Source organism: Amphibalanus amphitrite, unplaced genomic scaffold (genome assembly GCF_019059575.1).
Source record: "Amphibalanus amphitrite isolate SeventyFive unplaced genomic scaffold, NRLGWU_Aamphi_draft 000438F_arrow, whole genome shotgun sequence".
NCBI classification, from domain to species: domain Eukaryota; kingdom Metazoa; phylum Arthropoda; class Thecostraca; order Balanomorpha; family Balanidae; genus Amphibalanus; species Amphibalanus amphitrite.
The window spans coordinates 501906-515357 of NW_024881932.1; the positions used below are offsets into that span (position 1 = coordinate 501906).

Here is a 13452-nt window from a genome sequence, read left to right on the forward strand (position 1 = left end):
GAGTTGGGCTCCCCAACTCGAATGGGGGGGGGGGGGCACGCGCACGGGCCCGTGTGCCCCCCCTTGTGTGCGCCCTTGTGCACACCCTCGGGATTTTCCGGGTGTGCAATTGCACACCCTGCCCCCCGGAATCCGCGGTCCCTCTTTTAGCCCTTAGATAGGACAATGATCGAACTTTGGATGTGAAATCAAAATTCAAATCATACCATTTTGAAAGAGATCAGACGAAAACCTCCGGCTCTAGAGCGTACCGCCTCTTTCTGTAATCTGTTTGGTTCGGCGAAGTTTTCCACTAAATTTCATAGGCGCGAGAACCGGGGGGGGGGGCAGTGGTGGCAGCCTGCCCCCCCCTGCAACTCTGGGGCCGTGGGGGCGGTGCCCCCACAATACAACTTTGAAACGGAATACCACACTTTTTGGCAAATGTTTTCTTTTTTTTGTTGAAAAAAAAACCAAGAGATGAAAAATAAGTGGCCTAAAACCGGTGAGAAAGCAAGATTTGGCCTTGGGGGTACCCATTGATCTCTATTATGGTGTGCCCCTCCCAGTATGATGAAAGTAGTTCCCCCGCCCCTGCTGACCTCTATAATGTTTTTTTTTTGATAACTTTTTATTATTGTCTTTAGGCCTTAGACGAATATTTCACACTGCTGATTTGACGTACGTCAATCACGTGATGTCGTTTCAAGCCTGGCGCACAAACTTTAATAGCATGATTTTTCCCGTATACCTGAAAGGACAATTATTCATGATTTTGTGTCATTTGATATCTGCGGCAGAACAGTTCATTGTAGAGTTAACCCCGCGTTCGATGTCTCTCGGACGACGAAGATTCTACGCCGTCCGGCCAATCACGTTCCATAACCGCAGCCGAGCCCCCGCTGACTTTGGACGGGATTGGCCGGACGACGTAGAATCTTCGCCGTCCGAGAGACATCGAACGCGTAGTAAAGCCAGGGCGAGTTACATGACCATACATGACCACCAGCACGTGGTTTGAGAGTCAGTGTTTTTTTTATTTATTTTTGCGTTGGATGGGCAGTTCGTGGTTTTAAACCACTGAACTCTTTGAACAGACATTTTAAAATTCAACATACTTTGGGAAGGTAAGTGACTTTGGTCTGTAATTGTCAGTTTTGATGTTATGAACACCATAATATATATGTTTCGATAAGTTAGGTAGGTACATCTATTTCAATTTTTGCTTACACGTTTAGGTAACGGTGGGGCTATTGGTGACGCCTGCCCCACCGTTACCCACGTTTAAGCCTGAAACAGACTCCGTAGTCAGGAAATCGTATAGCCATAGCCTTTATAGCCAGTCACTTAGTTGATTATTTAAGGACATATTTGTGTTATGAGGTGGAGCCAACAAACTACTAAATGCACTTGCTTTTATTGACGTTTCGGATTCAAACAACCTACGTCAGAATAAAATTACAAGCTAAAATATAAATATACGTCTCAAATGCACATATTTCAAACATTGTTTTAGTGTTTGAAATGTTTGAAAGATGTGCATTTCACATTTGAGACATATATTTATATTTTAACTTGTAATTCTATTCTGACAAAGGTTGTTTGAAACCGAAACGTCAATAAAAGTAAGTGCATTTAGTTATTTGTTGGCTCCACCGATAACCTAGTCACTTAGTGTCAGCTATATGTTCTGATGCTCTGAATGAGACTGCAGATTAGAACCTGCTCACTAATTGCCTATTGCAATGTTTGCTTAAGTAACACCCCTTTATTTTGTATGTGACACCAGACACGTGCACAAGGGGTCACCCACTGGCCACTGCCCACACTTATCATTATCAGGAATAGTCCAATGCTTGGTAGAAGAAATACAACTATGCTACAAAAATATAAAGCAAATGCATCCAGTAGTTGCGCCTAACCTGACCTAACCTTACCTTACTGAGCTACAACTTTGAACATACTAACCTACAACATACAGACCTACAAGTAACCTACCTGAAACCTATAATCTACCAACCTAAATCCTACCGACTTACCAACCATACTTTATCTACACATAAAGGTATTAAGATTTCTGCTATTTCTCCAGGCTCCAGTGAGAATTTCATTTGCTCTCTGTGCCTGCTTGATTGTAATCATTTGCAGTGTGCTTCTGTGGCATGTGGTCAGTAACAACTGTTAGATATTCAATTGTGATACACCACTGCATGGTGAGGTAACATTTAATTTCTGATGAGGTTTCCAATCCTGAAGCCGGTCTATCTATTGAGAGTTGAGAACACGTCGTAGATATCCAGCTAGCATCCCATGCTCTCTGCTCATTACCTTGCTGCACCAGTGGCAAAGGGGATGGTAGACATGAAAGTGACCTAGTATTTCGATTGTGGCTGTAAGAAGCTAATTAATAAAAAGAGTCACAACATGCCACAGTGCACTATCTAGCATCTCCTGCCAGTTACCTGCAACATATCACTCTCAAACACTGGTAAACCTGATGCTAAGAGTAAGGACACCTCTCAGGCAGCAATTATTCATTGTCAATGCTTGCCTTGAATATATGGTCCATTTCTTTAGAGTTCAGGGAGTCCACTATTGCATCTATGACCAGATACAAGAGACATAATTGGCTACAAACCTAACCTAACCCAGGATTTCTTCTTACCATTAGAATATGCTGGGTGATCCCTAGGATTTTATTTGTTTTGCCATTGCCTGAAATAGCCCCCACAAAATGCCTGTGCTTTTTCTTTTTCCTTTTTAACACCAAAAGTTACAAAAGCTTCAATGCCATCACATGTTTGTAAAAATCAGGCGTACCATGGGTATCATGGTGCTGTATGTGGATTTTTTTTATTTTGTAAATTTAGTCCGAACCTTTTTGATGGGAAGGATTCACAAGGACAGAGCCACCGCTAAGCGAAGCTTGTTGCGATGACCCTGCCCTCTACCCTCCGATCGCGCAATTCCGATTCTATTGACAGAATTTAGAGTCCAAAGTTTAACGTGTGCACAAAGCCGCGCACGGCCGGTCCCCTCGCTGACTTCGCCTGGCTACAGTCTGCCACCAACCGCAACCATACCTGTCAAGAGGCCCATAAATGTCGAGCGCCCGTCGCGATTCGAACCCGGACTGTTATAACCGGAAACGCGTGCTCTCACCACGCGGAGTCCAACGCTCTAACCAACTGAGGTACCTACGGTACCGGCAAAAAGATGTGTGGATGAACACATCTTTTTTATAAACAAGAACAGTGAGCTATGCACACTTTAAAACAGGGCTATAGAGTCAATGGATTTTAGGGTGACTCCGACTCTGACTCCACCCTCCGGCTCCAACTCTGACTCCGACTCCGACTCCGACTCCGGACGGTTCTACCTATTAAAATCCATATCATGATATTTAAGCTCATAATGGAGATGTTTTTATCTTCCACGAATGGTCAAAATGATCTTTTTTTCGACAAAATATAATTTCGAGCGCAGTATCGTCAATCAAACAGGTGCAGTGCATGACGTTGAGCCATGCAGCATTAACTTCCGACTGCGGAGTCGGAGTCATCGGAGTGGGTAATATTTTCGCGACTCCGACTCCGGGCAGAGCTGTCGACTCCGACCGACTCCAACTCTGACTCCGACTCCGCAGCCCTGCTTTGAAATAACGTCATTTCAAGGATAAGAGCGGTCATGTCAGTCATAACAATACAGAACAAAGTTATTAGCGTCACGAATGTTCCCCATCTGCCACCTGGCCGCGTGATTCACACTGGGGTTTCGGAACAGAGAATTTTTCTATTTCAGGAGCGCCCACCTCACGGGGCTGTGGATCTGGACAGCTACAAAGATGGAGATCGACGAAATCGAGACGTACGAGGACATGGTCATCCTCTTCAACAACATTCATGGTAGTGACGGTATCCTCCAGTTCCTGAGGGAGAATGGTCTGCTGAAGAAAAGAGGTCCAAGATGCTGCAACAGGATGATGAAGGAGTGCCCCTATGGTAGGAACCGTCGGTTTGGGAAAACGTGGCGATGCTCACTTTGTAGAAAGACGCGGCTACCACTGGTCGGTAGCTTCTTCGAGAGGTCCAGGCTGAACCCTCTCGTCATATTGAAGGTGGCCTACTCTTATCTTGTGCTCAAACTCAACTACAAAGTCATCAGAGCCTGCGTGAAGAACGCACCCGCCCACCAGAACCTGACAGACTGGCTGCAGTTTTGCCGAGATGTCCTGTCGCACGACCTGCTGCGTGATAAAGACAAGTTAGGGGGCGTGGGCAAAGTGGTGGTGGTCGACCAGACAGCTTTCGCGAGACGCGAACGCCGCAAAGGAAGCCAAGACGTCCACGAAACCATTTGGATTCTCGGAATCTATGATGTTGAAGAGAAAAAGGGTGTGCTAGTATACATCGAAGACCGTTCTCATGAGGCCATCATCCCAAAAGTGCAGGACCATGTGGAGCAAGGATCCACAATCTATACAGATGAGCTGAGGACGTACGCCTGTCTCGCTAACAGAGGATACGATCACAAGACTGCGAATCGTTCACACGAGCCGGCCGCCAATGACGGTACGCACATCAGCCATATGAAGGCCAAAAACCATATCAAGGGCTATTTTAGCCATCTGAAAAAGTACCTGAGGAAACGAAATGTCGGTCTGCCGGAAAGCCTCCCGGGGTACCTAGACGAGTTCATGTGGATGGAAAGGCACCAGGAAGACACCTGGGGATCGTTCCTTCGCGCTGTGCGACGCCAATACCGCTGCTAAACGGTAAGAAAAGTCTTCATTTCCGGAGCAATAAAACACATTTCTCTCCAATGACGTCAAATGCATGTAAATATCCGACTCTAAGTGACTTCAGAAGCATCAAGCATGTAATGGGTAAGCTCATGTTTGGTGCGTTTGTTATCATCCAATTGCAAAATTATTTTTTATGTGAAATATTTTGCGGGGTTCCGTAACCATCGCTATTTCTCCACCCGAAAACCATGCTTTTTCCCATATTCGCCTGGCTTGTTTGAGTCATAGGTGTGATGCTGTTATTCTCTTCTATCATGCCTAACTGCGCAAACTGATGGCAGGTTACACGGGGTATTTTGTGAGTCTCTAGCTCAATTTCGATACTATGCTGTTCGTAGCATTTAATGATATAATTTTGGTTGTTGTAAGGCGCCAGCGGTATGCTTTGTGATGTTTTGGGTCGAGCTAGGGAGTCGCACTAAACCCTACCAATTAATCAGTCAATGTGTTAAGCATCGACAAGCAACCATTTACATTCGCATACCCACTATCAACAAACAAGAAGTCCTGATAGACGCTTTGAGACTTAGCGGTTTCCACCAGCTCTTGCCTAATGCTGTCCATAAAGGCCGTCCTCCTCGGGTGGGGCCGTCACCATGTCATCATTCAGCTCTGCTGCGGCAATCCTCTTAAGTCCGAAGACGCCCTGCACATAGCGAAAAGCTGGGCCAGGAATGAGATCGTTGGGCGCACAACCAATTCAGCTAGACCTGAGATACAGGCAAGACGTTGATCCGAGCAGGAAATGCTTGTAAATGCCAAGAAAGCAGTGCGGCGAGGGCGAGGCCCTTCCGCGATCGGATGCGTTCCGATGGCGCGCAGAAGGGCAGTGTGGTGCGATGATCGGGTTAGACCAAGCACTTCTTTGATAAATGCTGCCCACCGTCAACCGTGGGTCCAAACGGTCAATTACGATGGACTGAGGGGGCCGTTGACCGTGTCACATCCGAACACGAGTGCTGGAGACACGATCGACCTCCAAAGGAAGACCTTGTCGGCGGTGGTCAGGCGGCTGGTCTGGCCCGACTGAGGCAGCGCCGCGGTGCTCCGCGCGCAACTTCTCGTCAAGCACTACAGCAAGGTGTTCAGTGGGTAGCCCTGTCGTTGTTTTGCATTGCGGGAAGTGAACTGGCTGGGTTGGGGTCTGCCGGACTTGCCCTGTCCTGATGGAGTTCACACTGGTGTGTCTGCGAGGAGCTGGCTGCCGAGTATGATTCAGTGACTAAGTTCTGTCTGGATTGTGCTGGGTAACCGCAGGCTGTTTGAAATAGTAAAGTGGAGACGCCAACGGCCGGTGACATCTCCCACTAACTGTAATCGACTATCCAGGTCACGCGCGTTGGTAGACAGCAGCAGGAGATCGTCGGCGCGGCAGACGGCACGGCAGGCACATGCTGGCCATGCAGATCGGCCGATTCCAGGACAAAAAGTCAAAAGACAAAATGTCAAAAGACAAAAAGTCAAATGCAAAAAGTCAATATGGATAAAAGTCAAATGGAAAAAAGTCAAATGGATAAAAGCCAAAACGGATAAAAGTCAAAAGACAAAAAGTCAAATGGCAAAAAGTCAAAACGTCCAAAAGTCAAAAATGCAAAAAGTCAAATGGCAAAAAGTCAAAATGGCGAAAAGTCAAAAACGCAAAAAGTCAAAAGCAAAAAGTCAAATGGCGAAAAGTCAAAATGGCAAAAAGTCAAAAACGCAAAAAGTCAAAAGCAAAAAGTCAAATGGCAAAAAGTCAAAATGGCGAAAAGTCAAAAACGAAAAAAGTCAAAAGCAAAAAAGTCAAATGGCAAAAAGTCAAAATGGCGAAAAGTCAAAAACGCAAAAAGTCAAAAGCAAAAAGTCAAATGGCAAAAAGTCAAAAAAACGCGAAAAGTCAAAGTCAAATGGCAAAAAGTCAAAACGTCCAAAAGTCAAAAATGCAAAAAGTCAAAAAGACAAAAAGTGAAAAAAAAAACGGCAAAAAAGTCCAAATGATAAAAATCAAATGGGAAAAGTCAAATAATCGGTCCAGCCGTTGTGCGGTTATTGAGGATAATAGTTTTCGGGTGTGTGCAAAGTACCCCAAGTTTAGCACGCGCCACGTGCCAAGATCGACACTCAGACAACATGGTGTCCATGCCATACAACTTTTACACCCAAGTGGTATTCAGCAAAGAAGACCGCTTGTCGATGCGGCATGCGGTTCTTGAGTTATAATGGTTTGAAGAGCGTGATGGGGTCGTGTCGGGTCGGATCGTGTCGGGCCGGGTCGCGCATACCTACTCAGATTTTTGCCTTAAAGGGACCCTCCCACCTTCAAAAAAGGTAATGAATTGGCATGAAAGTGATGTCGCTCGGTTCAGAAAGAGCAAAAATTAATATCTACCAAATTTCATCGAAAAATATTCACCGGTTTTCAAGATATTAGACTTTTACTTTTGTTTACTTTTAGGGATCTCCGCTGTTCCTAGCGACTTTATTTGAAAGTGCGGCATTTGTTGCGCGCAAAGCAGCATATACCACCGCGTGCTGCCAAACGTTTTAGTAAAAGATTTAAAAATCGTTAGATCTCCGCTGACGTCACAAATTCTAAGGGGGCATACCAATGCATTAGCCCCTTAGAATCCGAAAACTGCAAGTTTGAAATTCCATATCTCCGAATTAAAGCATTTTTCGATGTTGTGAATGCCCAAACCAGTATTTTCAGGCCATGGCCACCAATTTGGCTATCTCAACTCAAAACTAATGTTAAGGTGGGAGGGTCCCTTTAAACACGAAAGAACTCGCTCGCTCGCTGCGCTCGCTCGCTCGTAATTAACCCTATGGCGTTGCATGGAAAGAAATGAGTTCAAACTGCCTCGAGCCCCTCCAACATTGAGAAAGTTCCAGCGCCAGTGCTCCCACATGTAATAATAACCTGTGAATCATTTTCATTTTATTACTTAGGGTTCGTTCATTAAAATATGTTCATTTCTTTTAACCAAATTTCTATAAACCCAGCGCGTTGGATGCTGGACCAGTCAGCGATGACCGTACAGAGACCAGAGAGCGTGAGTGGACGGAGGGGATCGCGTCCAGTCTATCGGGCACGTTTAAACTTTCAGATAAAACTTTGCCATAGCACTGGAATTGCACGATGGGGCAGTGGTGACCCGGGAACGTTTGAAAAGTTGATGGGGTAGGTTGAAAGTTGAGAGGACAAAAATTGCAACTCAAAATTTTGAAAGTATCTCGTCTTTTGTATTTTTTACTTTAAGTCCATTGACGTCATTTAAGCGTTAATCACATGGTATTTTTTTTATTTTGAGGATTTGGCTTTTCACCAGGGCCTCCTCTCAGGGGCGACACTTTCCGAAAATTATTGGTAGGGCTCTAATGTAAATTTTTGCCAATTCAAAGCGATTCTTTCCACGCAACGCCATAGGCATAATATTAAATTTCCAAAATTATTGGTAGGGCTCGGGCCCTACCATGCCTATACAAAGCGACACCCATGCCTCCTCTAACATGTTAACTGCGGGAGCTCCAGCCCCCGCAGTCATCCTCCAAACTGGTCACTGAGGGGTACCTTGTCATTTTTTAGTCTTAGACGTTTTTGGTAGGGGTTACCTTAGTCATTGCCCGTGATCGGGCCCCCCAGTCAAAACTGCTTAGAGGAGGCACTGCTTTTCACCCTCTCCCATGGGGGAGGGGCTGCCGCCGGCGTATATTCGGATGCAGTATGAGTAGAGCATGGGTCCCGAAAAATTCTTCAGAAACTAGAGAAATTATCGCGGCCACCGGCATTTAGGCGATCTGCTCGTGCTTTTGTCACTGGAGCGCTTCTTTCACGGAGATTGCGCCGGCCGCCTGCAACGGACGAAAAATACACGGCTTTGCAATCCGGCTGATCGTGGGAAAATACAGCCGGAGGTCTCGGCTCTATGCAGGTATACCACCGGGAGAGATGTATTTATTGTATAGTATATACCACTGGCTCGATGTATAGCCTGCAAGTTGGCTTTGGTGCAAACATGTCAAACATGGTATAGGGCGGATCGATGTAAGCAAATCAGAAGTTCAATTGACAATTTCCGATTCTTATTCGATAATTACGACCAATTATATTTTATTTTGGGAAGTGTTATTGGGACCGGAGCAATAAAATCTCATTTTTCCCTGTCTCCTTACCTATCTCCCAAACCCCTTGCTCACGATCATCTTTCCTCTCTTTAGGTATCAGTCTCCTTCCCGTCCTCCCCGAGTCTCTGACAAGTAATATCCATATCTCTAAGTCTTTTCCTTCATCTGATCCTCCTTTCTCTCACCACCCTTCTCTCTCTCTCTCACCACCCTTCTCTCTCTCTCTCTCTTTCTCTCTCTCTCTCTCTCTCTCTCTCTCTCTCTCTCTCTCTCTCTCTCTCTCTCTCTCTCTCTCTCTCTCTCTCTCTCTCGTCCGTCTGTCCATCTCTTTGTCCGTCTCTCCGTCCGTTCGCCCGCCCTTCCGTCTCTCAGTCCGTCCGTCCGTCCGTCCGCCCTTCCGTCTCTCAGTCCGTCCATCCGTCCGTCCGTTTCTCCATCCGTCCGTCCATCAGTCACTCTCTCCGTCCGTCCGTCATCAGTCTCTTCGTCCGTCCATCCGTCTCTCCGTCCGTCCGTCCGTCTCTCCGGAGGTGCAACTTTTCCCAAATAGTTCTTGGAACGTCACACAGTATATCGAACCCACATATTACATAGAGGTGCAACTTTTTCAGGTCCCACGTTCACCACGTCCAACGTTCTAACAGGTCCCAATTTTCCTGCCTTTTGGGTCATTGACCTGACCTGGAAGGTCAACCGATGACCTAGGACCTTAAAATTGGGTATCATCGGCTTCCTCTCGTCACGGGCAGCACGCTGGTTTTTTTTCCGCGAAGCTCTAGCTTGATCAGGAGCGAAACGGCAAGGGGTTATACCTTATACGTTCGCGGCTGGAAAAAAAACACCTTTACGGGCAAGGGTCAAGTTGAAAGTATTAATTTGGTTCAAAACGATGATGTAGATAAGTTAGTTATTTAAATCTAAATATCCTATGACGAGAGCGATGGACATTTTTGGTATGCAGTGTTATCCATTGAAAACAGGTCAAAGCTATTGAGTTTTTAATTTAGTGGTCGCCGCTTACTAATCATGCGGCATACACGCCGCACATAACCGCCAATGCCGCAACGCAGCTGAAATTTCGAAGTAAGCATTTAGTCTCACCCGCATTCATATGGTACCCGTCGTGTGTGTCCGAGAATTTCTCTAGTTTCTGAGGAATTTTTCGGGACCCATGCTCTGCTCATACTGCATTCGAATATACGCCTGCCGCCGCCCGGTGCTCCGCGCATCACGGACGCCACGCGAGCGCTGCTGGCGCGGCGGCGCGCACTGCTCGGCCCGCGCGCCGAGTATACGAGTGGTGAACCGGCAGTGTCGAGCGGCCATCAGACGTGACCACGCGGCATACTATGCTGACCAGCTGCGTGAGGCTGGACCGGCGAGGATGTGGACAGTGCTGCGGCCAGTGATCGGGGCGGGGAAGAGTGCCACTGCTGCTGCGCCAGCGACTTTGCAACGCGCCGGAAGCGCTCAACGCGTATTATGTGAGCGTGGGCCCCACCACCGCAGCCAGCGTCCCTGCCCCGCTGCTGCGGACCCCGGTACCTGTCAGAATCCCTCGCGTACTCACATGTTCCTTACAACTTCAGTGGGTAGGGTACGTTGCGCTGTAGGTATAATATTTTTCAAAAGATGAAAAGATCGATGCTTCGACTTTTATCCTTTTGACTTTTTATTTCAGACTTTGACTTCGACTTTTCTATTTTATACTTTTTTTCATTTTTGACTTTTTGTCTTTTGACTTTTACCCGTTTTGACTTTTTGCTTTTGACTTTTTGTCTTTTGACTTTATTCCGTTTTGACTTTTTGTCTTTTGACTTTTACTCGTTTTGACTTTCTGTCTTTTGACTTTTTTCCGTTTTGACTTTTATCCTTTTGACTTTTTGCATTTTTGACTTTTTGTCTTTTGACTTTTACACGTTTTGACTTTTTGCTTTTGACTTTTTGTCTTTTGACTTTTTTCCGTTTTGACTTTTATCCTTTTGACTTTTTCATTTTTGACTTTTTGCATTTTTGACTTTTTGTCATTTGACTTTTTGCGTTTTTGACTTTTGCACATTTTGACTTTTTGCTTTTGACTTTTTGTCTTTTGACTTTTATCCGTTTTGACTTTTATCTTTTTGACTTTTATCCCGTTTGACTTTTTGCATTGGACTTTTTGTCTTTTGACTATTTGTCTTTTGACTTTATTCCTTTTGACTTTTTGTCCGGTTACCAGATCGGCCCGACGGCCGCTGTCGTCAAGGGCTTCAACGAGAGGAAAGAGGAAGACACTGGCCAGAGTCGGCGCTAAAAGTGTACCCTGCCTCGTGCCTCTACAAATTTTGAACGGCGTGAACGTCTTGATTCCACAAAAAATCATTCTGACCGACAGCTGATTCACAATGGTTTGCCAGCAGTTTTGCGTAGATCCTAATTCAGCAGCCGGAACAAGAGGCCGTTGTGCCAGGTGCGGTCGGAGCACTTGCGAACGTCTAAATTGGCGGTGGAGACGGGAAGGGTTTTACGGCAACAACTGCCTTGCTGTATGGTCTCTCCGGCCAGTAACGGTGCTTGCATGGCCCATCGGTGGGAGAAACGCGGCTAAGTAAACGCGGCTTTGTTTTTTTTTCTATGATTATGGATAAAAAACTATTTTAATTTTCGCTTTATTTATCACAATTATCACCCACTCACACCCACTACCCCAAGCTCCCATATTTATCCTAGTGTTTTGTGGTATAATGGGGATCGGGGCATTATCCGGATATTACCAGGGGTTGCGCTCCTACCTTTCAACATCACGTGGCGACACACAGACGAACACTGTCAGGACCGTGAACATTCTAAACGAAAAACAGCTTTAGATGTTTGGCTGCCCATTGCCCAATCAGCGTGAGGCCGCACTCGACAGTCACTCATTCGACTGAGTATTCAGTGATGATTTTGAAGAGCGTCAAAGCTAACGTACAGCAGCCGAGGTGGTTCATCAATCGGTTAATGATTGAATTTGATATTATTAGGCCAGTCCACTAAAAAAAACTTGAATCATCTATGAAAACTACGATTCATTCTTCCATCGATCAAATGAATTTCGTTGTGTGCTTTTTTAGATAATTGTAATATATTGAAATAAAACGCCGATAGATCATGGTGAGCGTGACTCTGTGCCCAGCCTTTCGCCCAGTCTAACCCCGCCTCTCTGCTCGGCAGGTCCCCGCAGCCCGCCGCCATGCCGTCCCGTGAGAGCCGCCAGACGCGGGCGCGCCGCCGCGCCGGCACGCCGCCGGCCGACTCGGGGCCCTCCAGTGACGAGGAGGTGACCTTCCAGCCGGCGCCGGCCGCCGCCGACCCGGAGGACGACGTCTCGACGCTCGCCGGCAGCGACGACGAGGCGCCCGAGTCTGTGGGCCTGTCGGCGGCGCGCCGGGAGGCGGAGGCGCTGCTCCGGGACCTGGCCGACAGCCGCCGGCGCCGCGACGACTCGCGCCGGCAGCGCGACAGGGACCGCCAGGAGCGCAACCGCGAGCAGAAGCTCGACAAGCAGCGGCGCATGGAGCAGGAGCTGATGGACGAGCTGGCTGACGAGCTGGCCGCCGAGGAGGCGGAGGAGACCGCCGGGGACGGGGACGGCGGCCGGCAGCAGCCCGCCGACGGCGCGCCCAGACCCAAGAAGAAGCGCTTCAAGTACCCGACGCCGGCGGTGAGCGGAGCGCTGGACTTCATCCCGCTGGCCGAGGGCCAGAGCACCACGTTCAAGGCGGCCGCGCTGCCGACCTCGCAGCTGCCGGCGGTGGTGAACCCTGAGCTGATGGGGCTGCGGGAGCGGCTGTTGTACAGCGGCCGCGTGCCGCGCACCTCGTCCCGGGGGCTGGCGCAGCTGCGGCACAAACAGCGCGCCTCCGGCAAGTACGGCCGGTGACGGGCGGGACGGGGAGCGGTGATGTGCCAGGACCCGGGCCGGACCCGGACCGGGGAGGTGGGACCGGACGATGCTGGGGACGGGCCGCTGGCGGGACTTCAGTGTGAAAGCGGCAGTGTGAGGTGGAACTGACGGAAAGGAACTGGGTGGTCTTTGACCCGATCAGACGGTCAGACCTCGCGATGTCGGTAACGGGAATCAGACCGGTGTGTTTGAAGGGCGCTCAACCAGTGACAACCAGTGAGCCTGACGTAGATGTGCTCAGGAAAGTGGCGTTCGCTTCTGTTTGAGCAACCCTGTCGGAGTTTTGCATTGCGGGAAGTGAACTGGCTGGGTTGGGGTCGGGGACGTGTGCTGAAGTACGATCGAGAGTAAGGTTCAATTGCTGTTGATTCAGGCCAATAACCCGGTGTCGAAGTCCTGCAGTTGATCGCAGTCCTGTTCATGGGCGCCACTTTTCCACCGGCGCACCGTGTGCCACACCTGTCGTTCTGGTAGACGGTCTCGGACCTTTCCGTGCTCCGAACGGTGTCATTCGTTCTTGCGTCTTTATGCGTCGTACATCGGATATTGTTGTGCCGTGCGCATTGTTTTCTAGCGCATTGATGCCGGATGCGTGGCCCCAATAAAGGTACCGTTTGACACAGCGAGAGATGATGGACTT

At 48.1% G+C, this 13452-nt stretch overlaps 1 protein-coding gene across 4 annotated transcripts; it reads left to right on the forward strand.

Moving 5' to 3' along the window:
* The first annotated feature begins 820 nt into the window (after positions 1 to 820).
* LOC122391460 (translation initiation factor IF-2-like) lies at positions 821 to 13438 on the forward strand. Of its 4 annotated transcripts, none has more exons than XM_043385373.1 (3): positions 966 to 1106; positions 3781 to 4753; positions 12080 to 13438. In XM_043385373.1, exon 3 carries the CDS (start codon positions 12099 to 12101, stop codon positions 12786 to 12788), a length of 690 nt encoding a protein of 229 aa, XP_043241308.1. In that variant the 5' UTR covers positions 966 to 1106; positions 3781 to 4753; positions 12080 to 12098; the 3' UTR covers positions 12789 to 13438. The 4 variants fall into 4 exon arrangements, with proteins under 4 accessions (XP_043241309.1, XP_043241308.1, XP_043241310.1 ...); XM_043385375.1 differs by having other exon boundaries at positions 1010 to 1106; positions 3781 to 4550; XM_043385374.1 differs by lacking the exon at positions 3781 to 4753 and having other exon boundaries at positions 821 to 1106.
* The last annotated feature ends 14 nt before the right edge of the window (positions 13439 to 13452 follow it).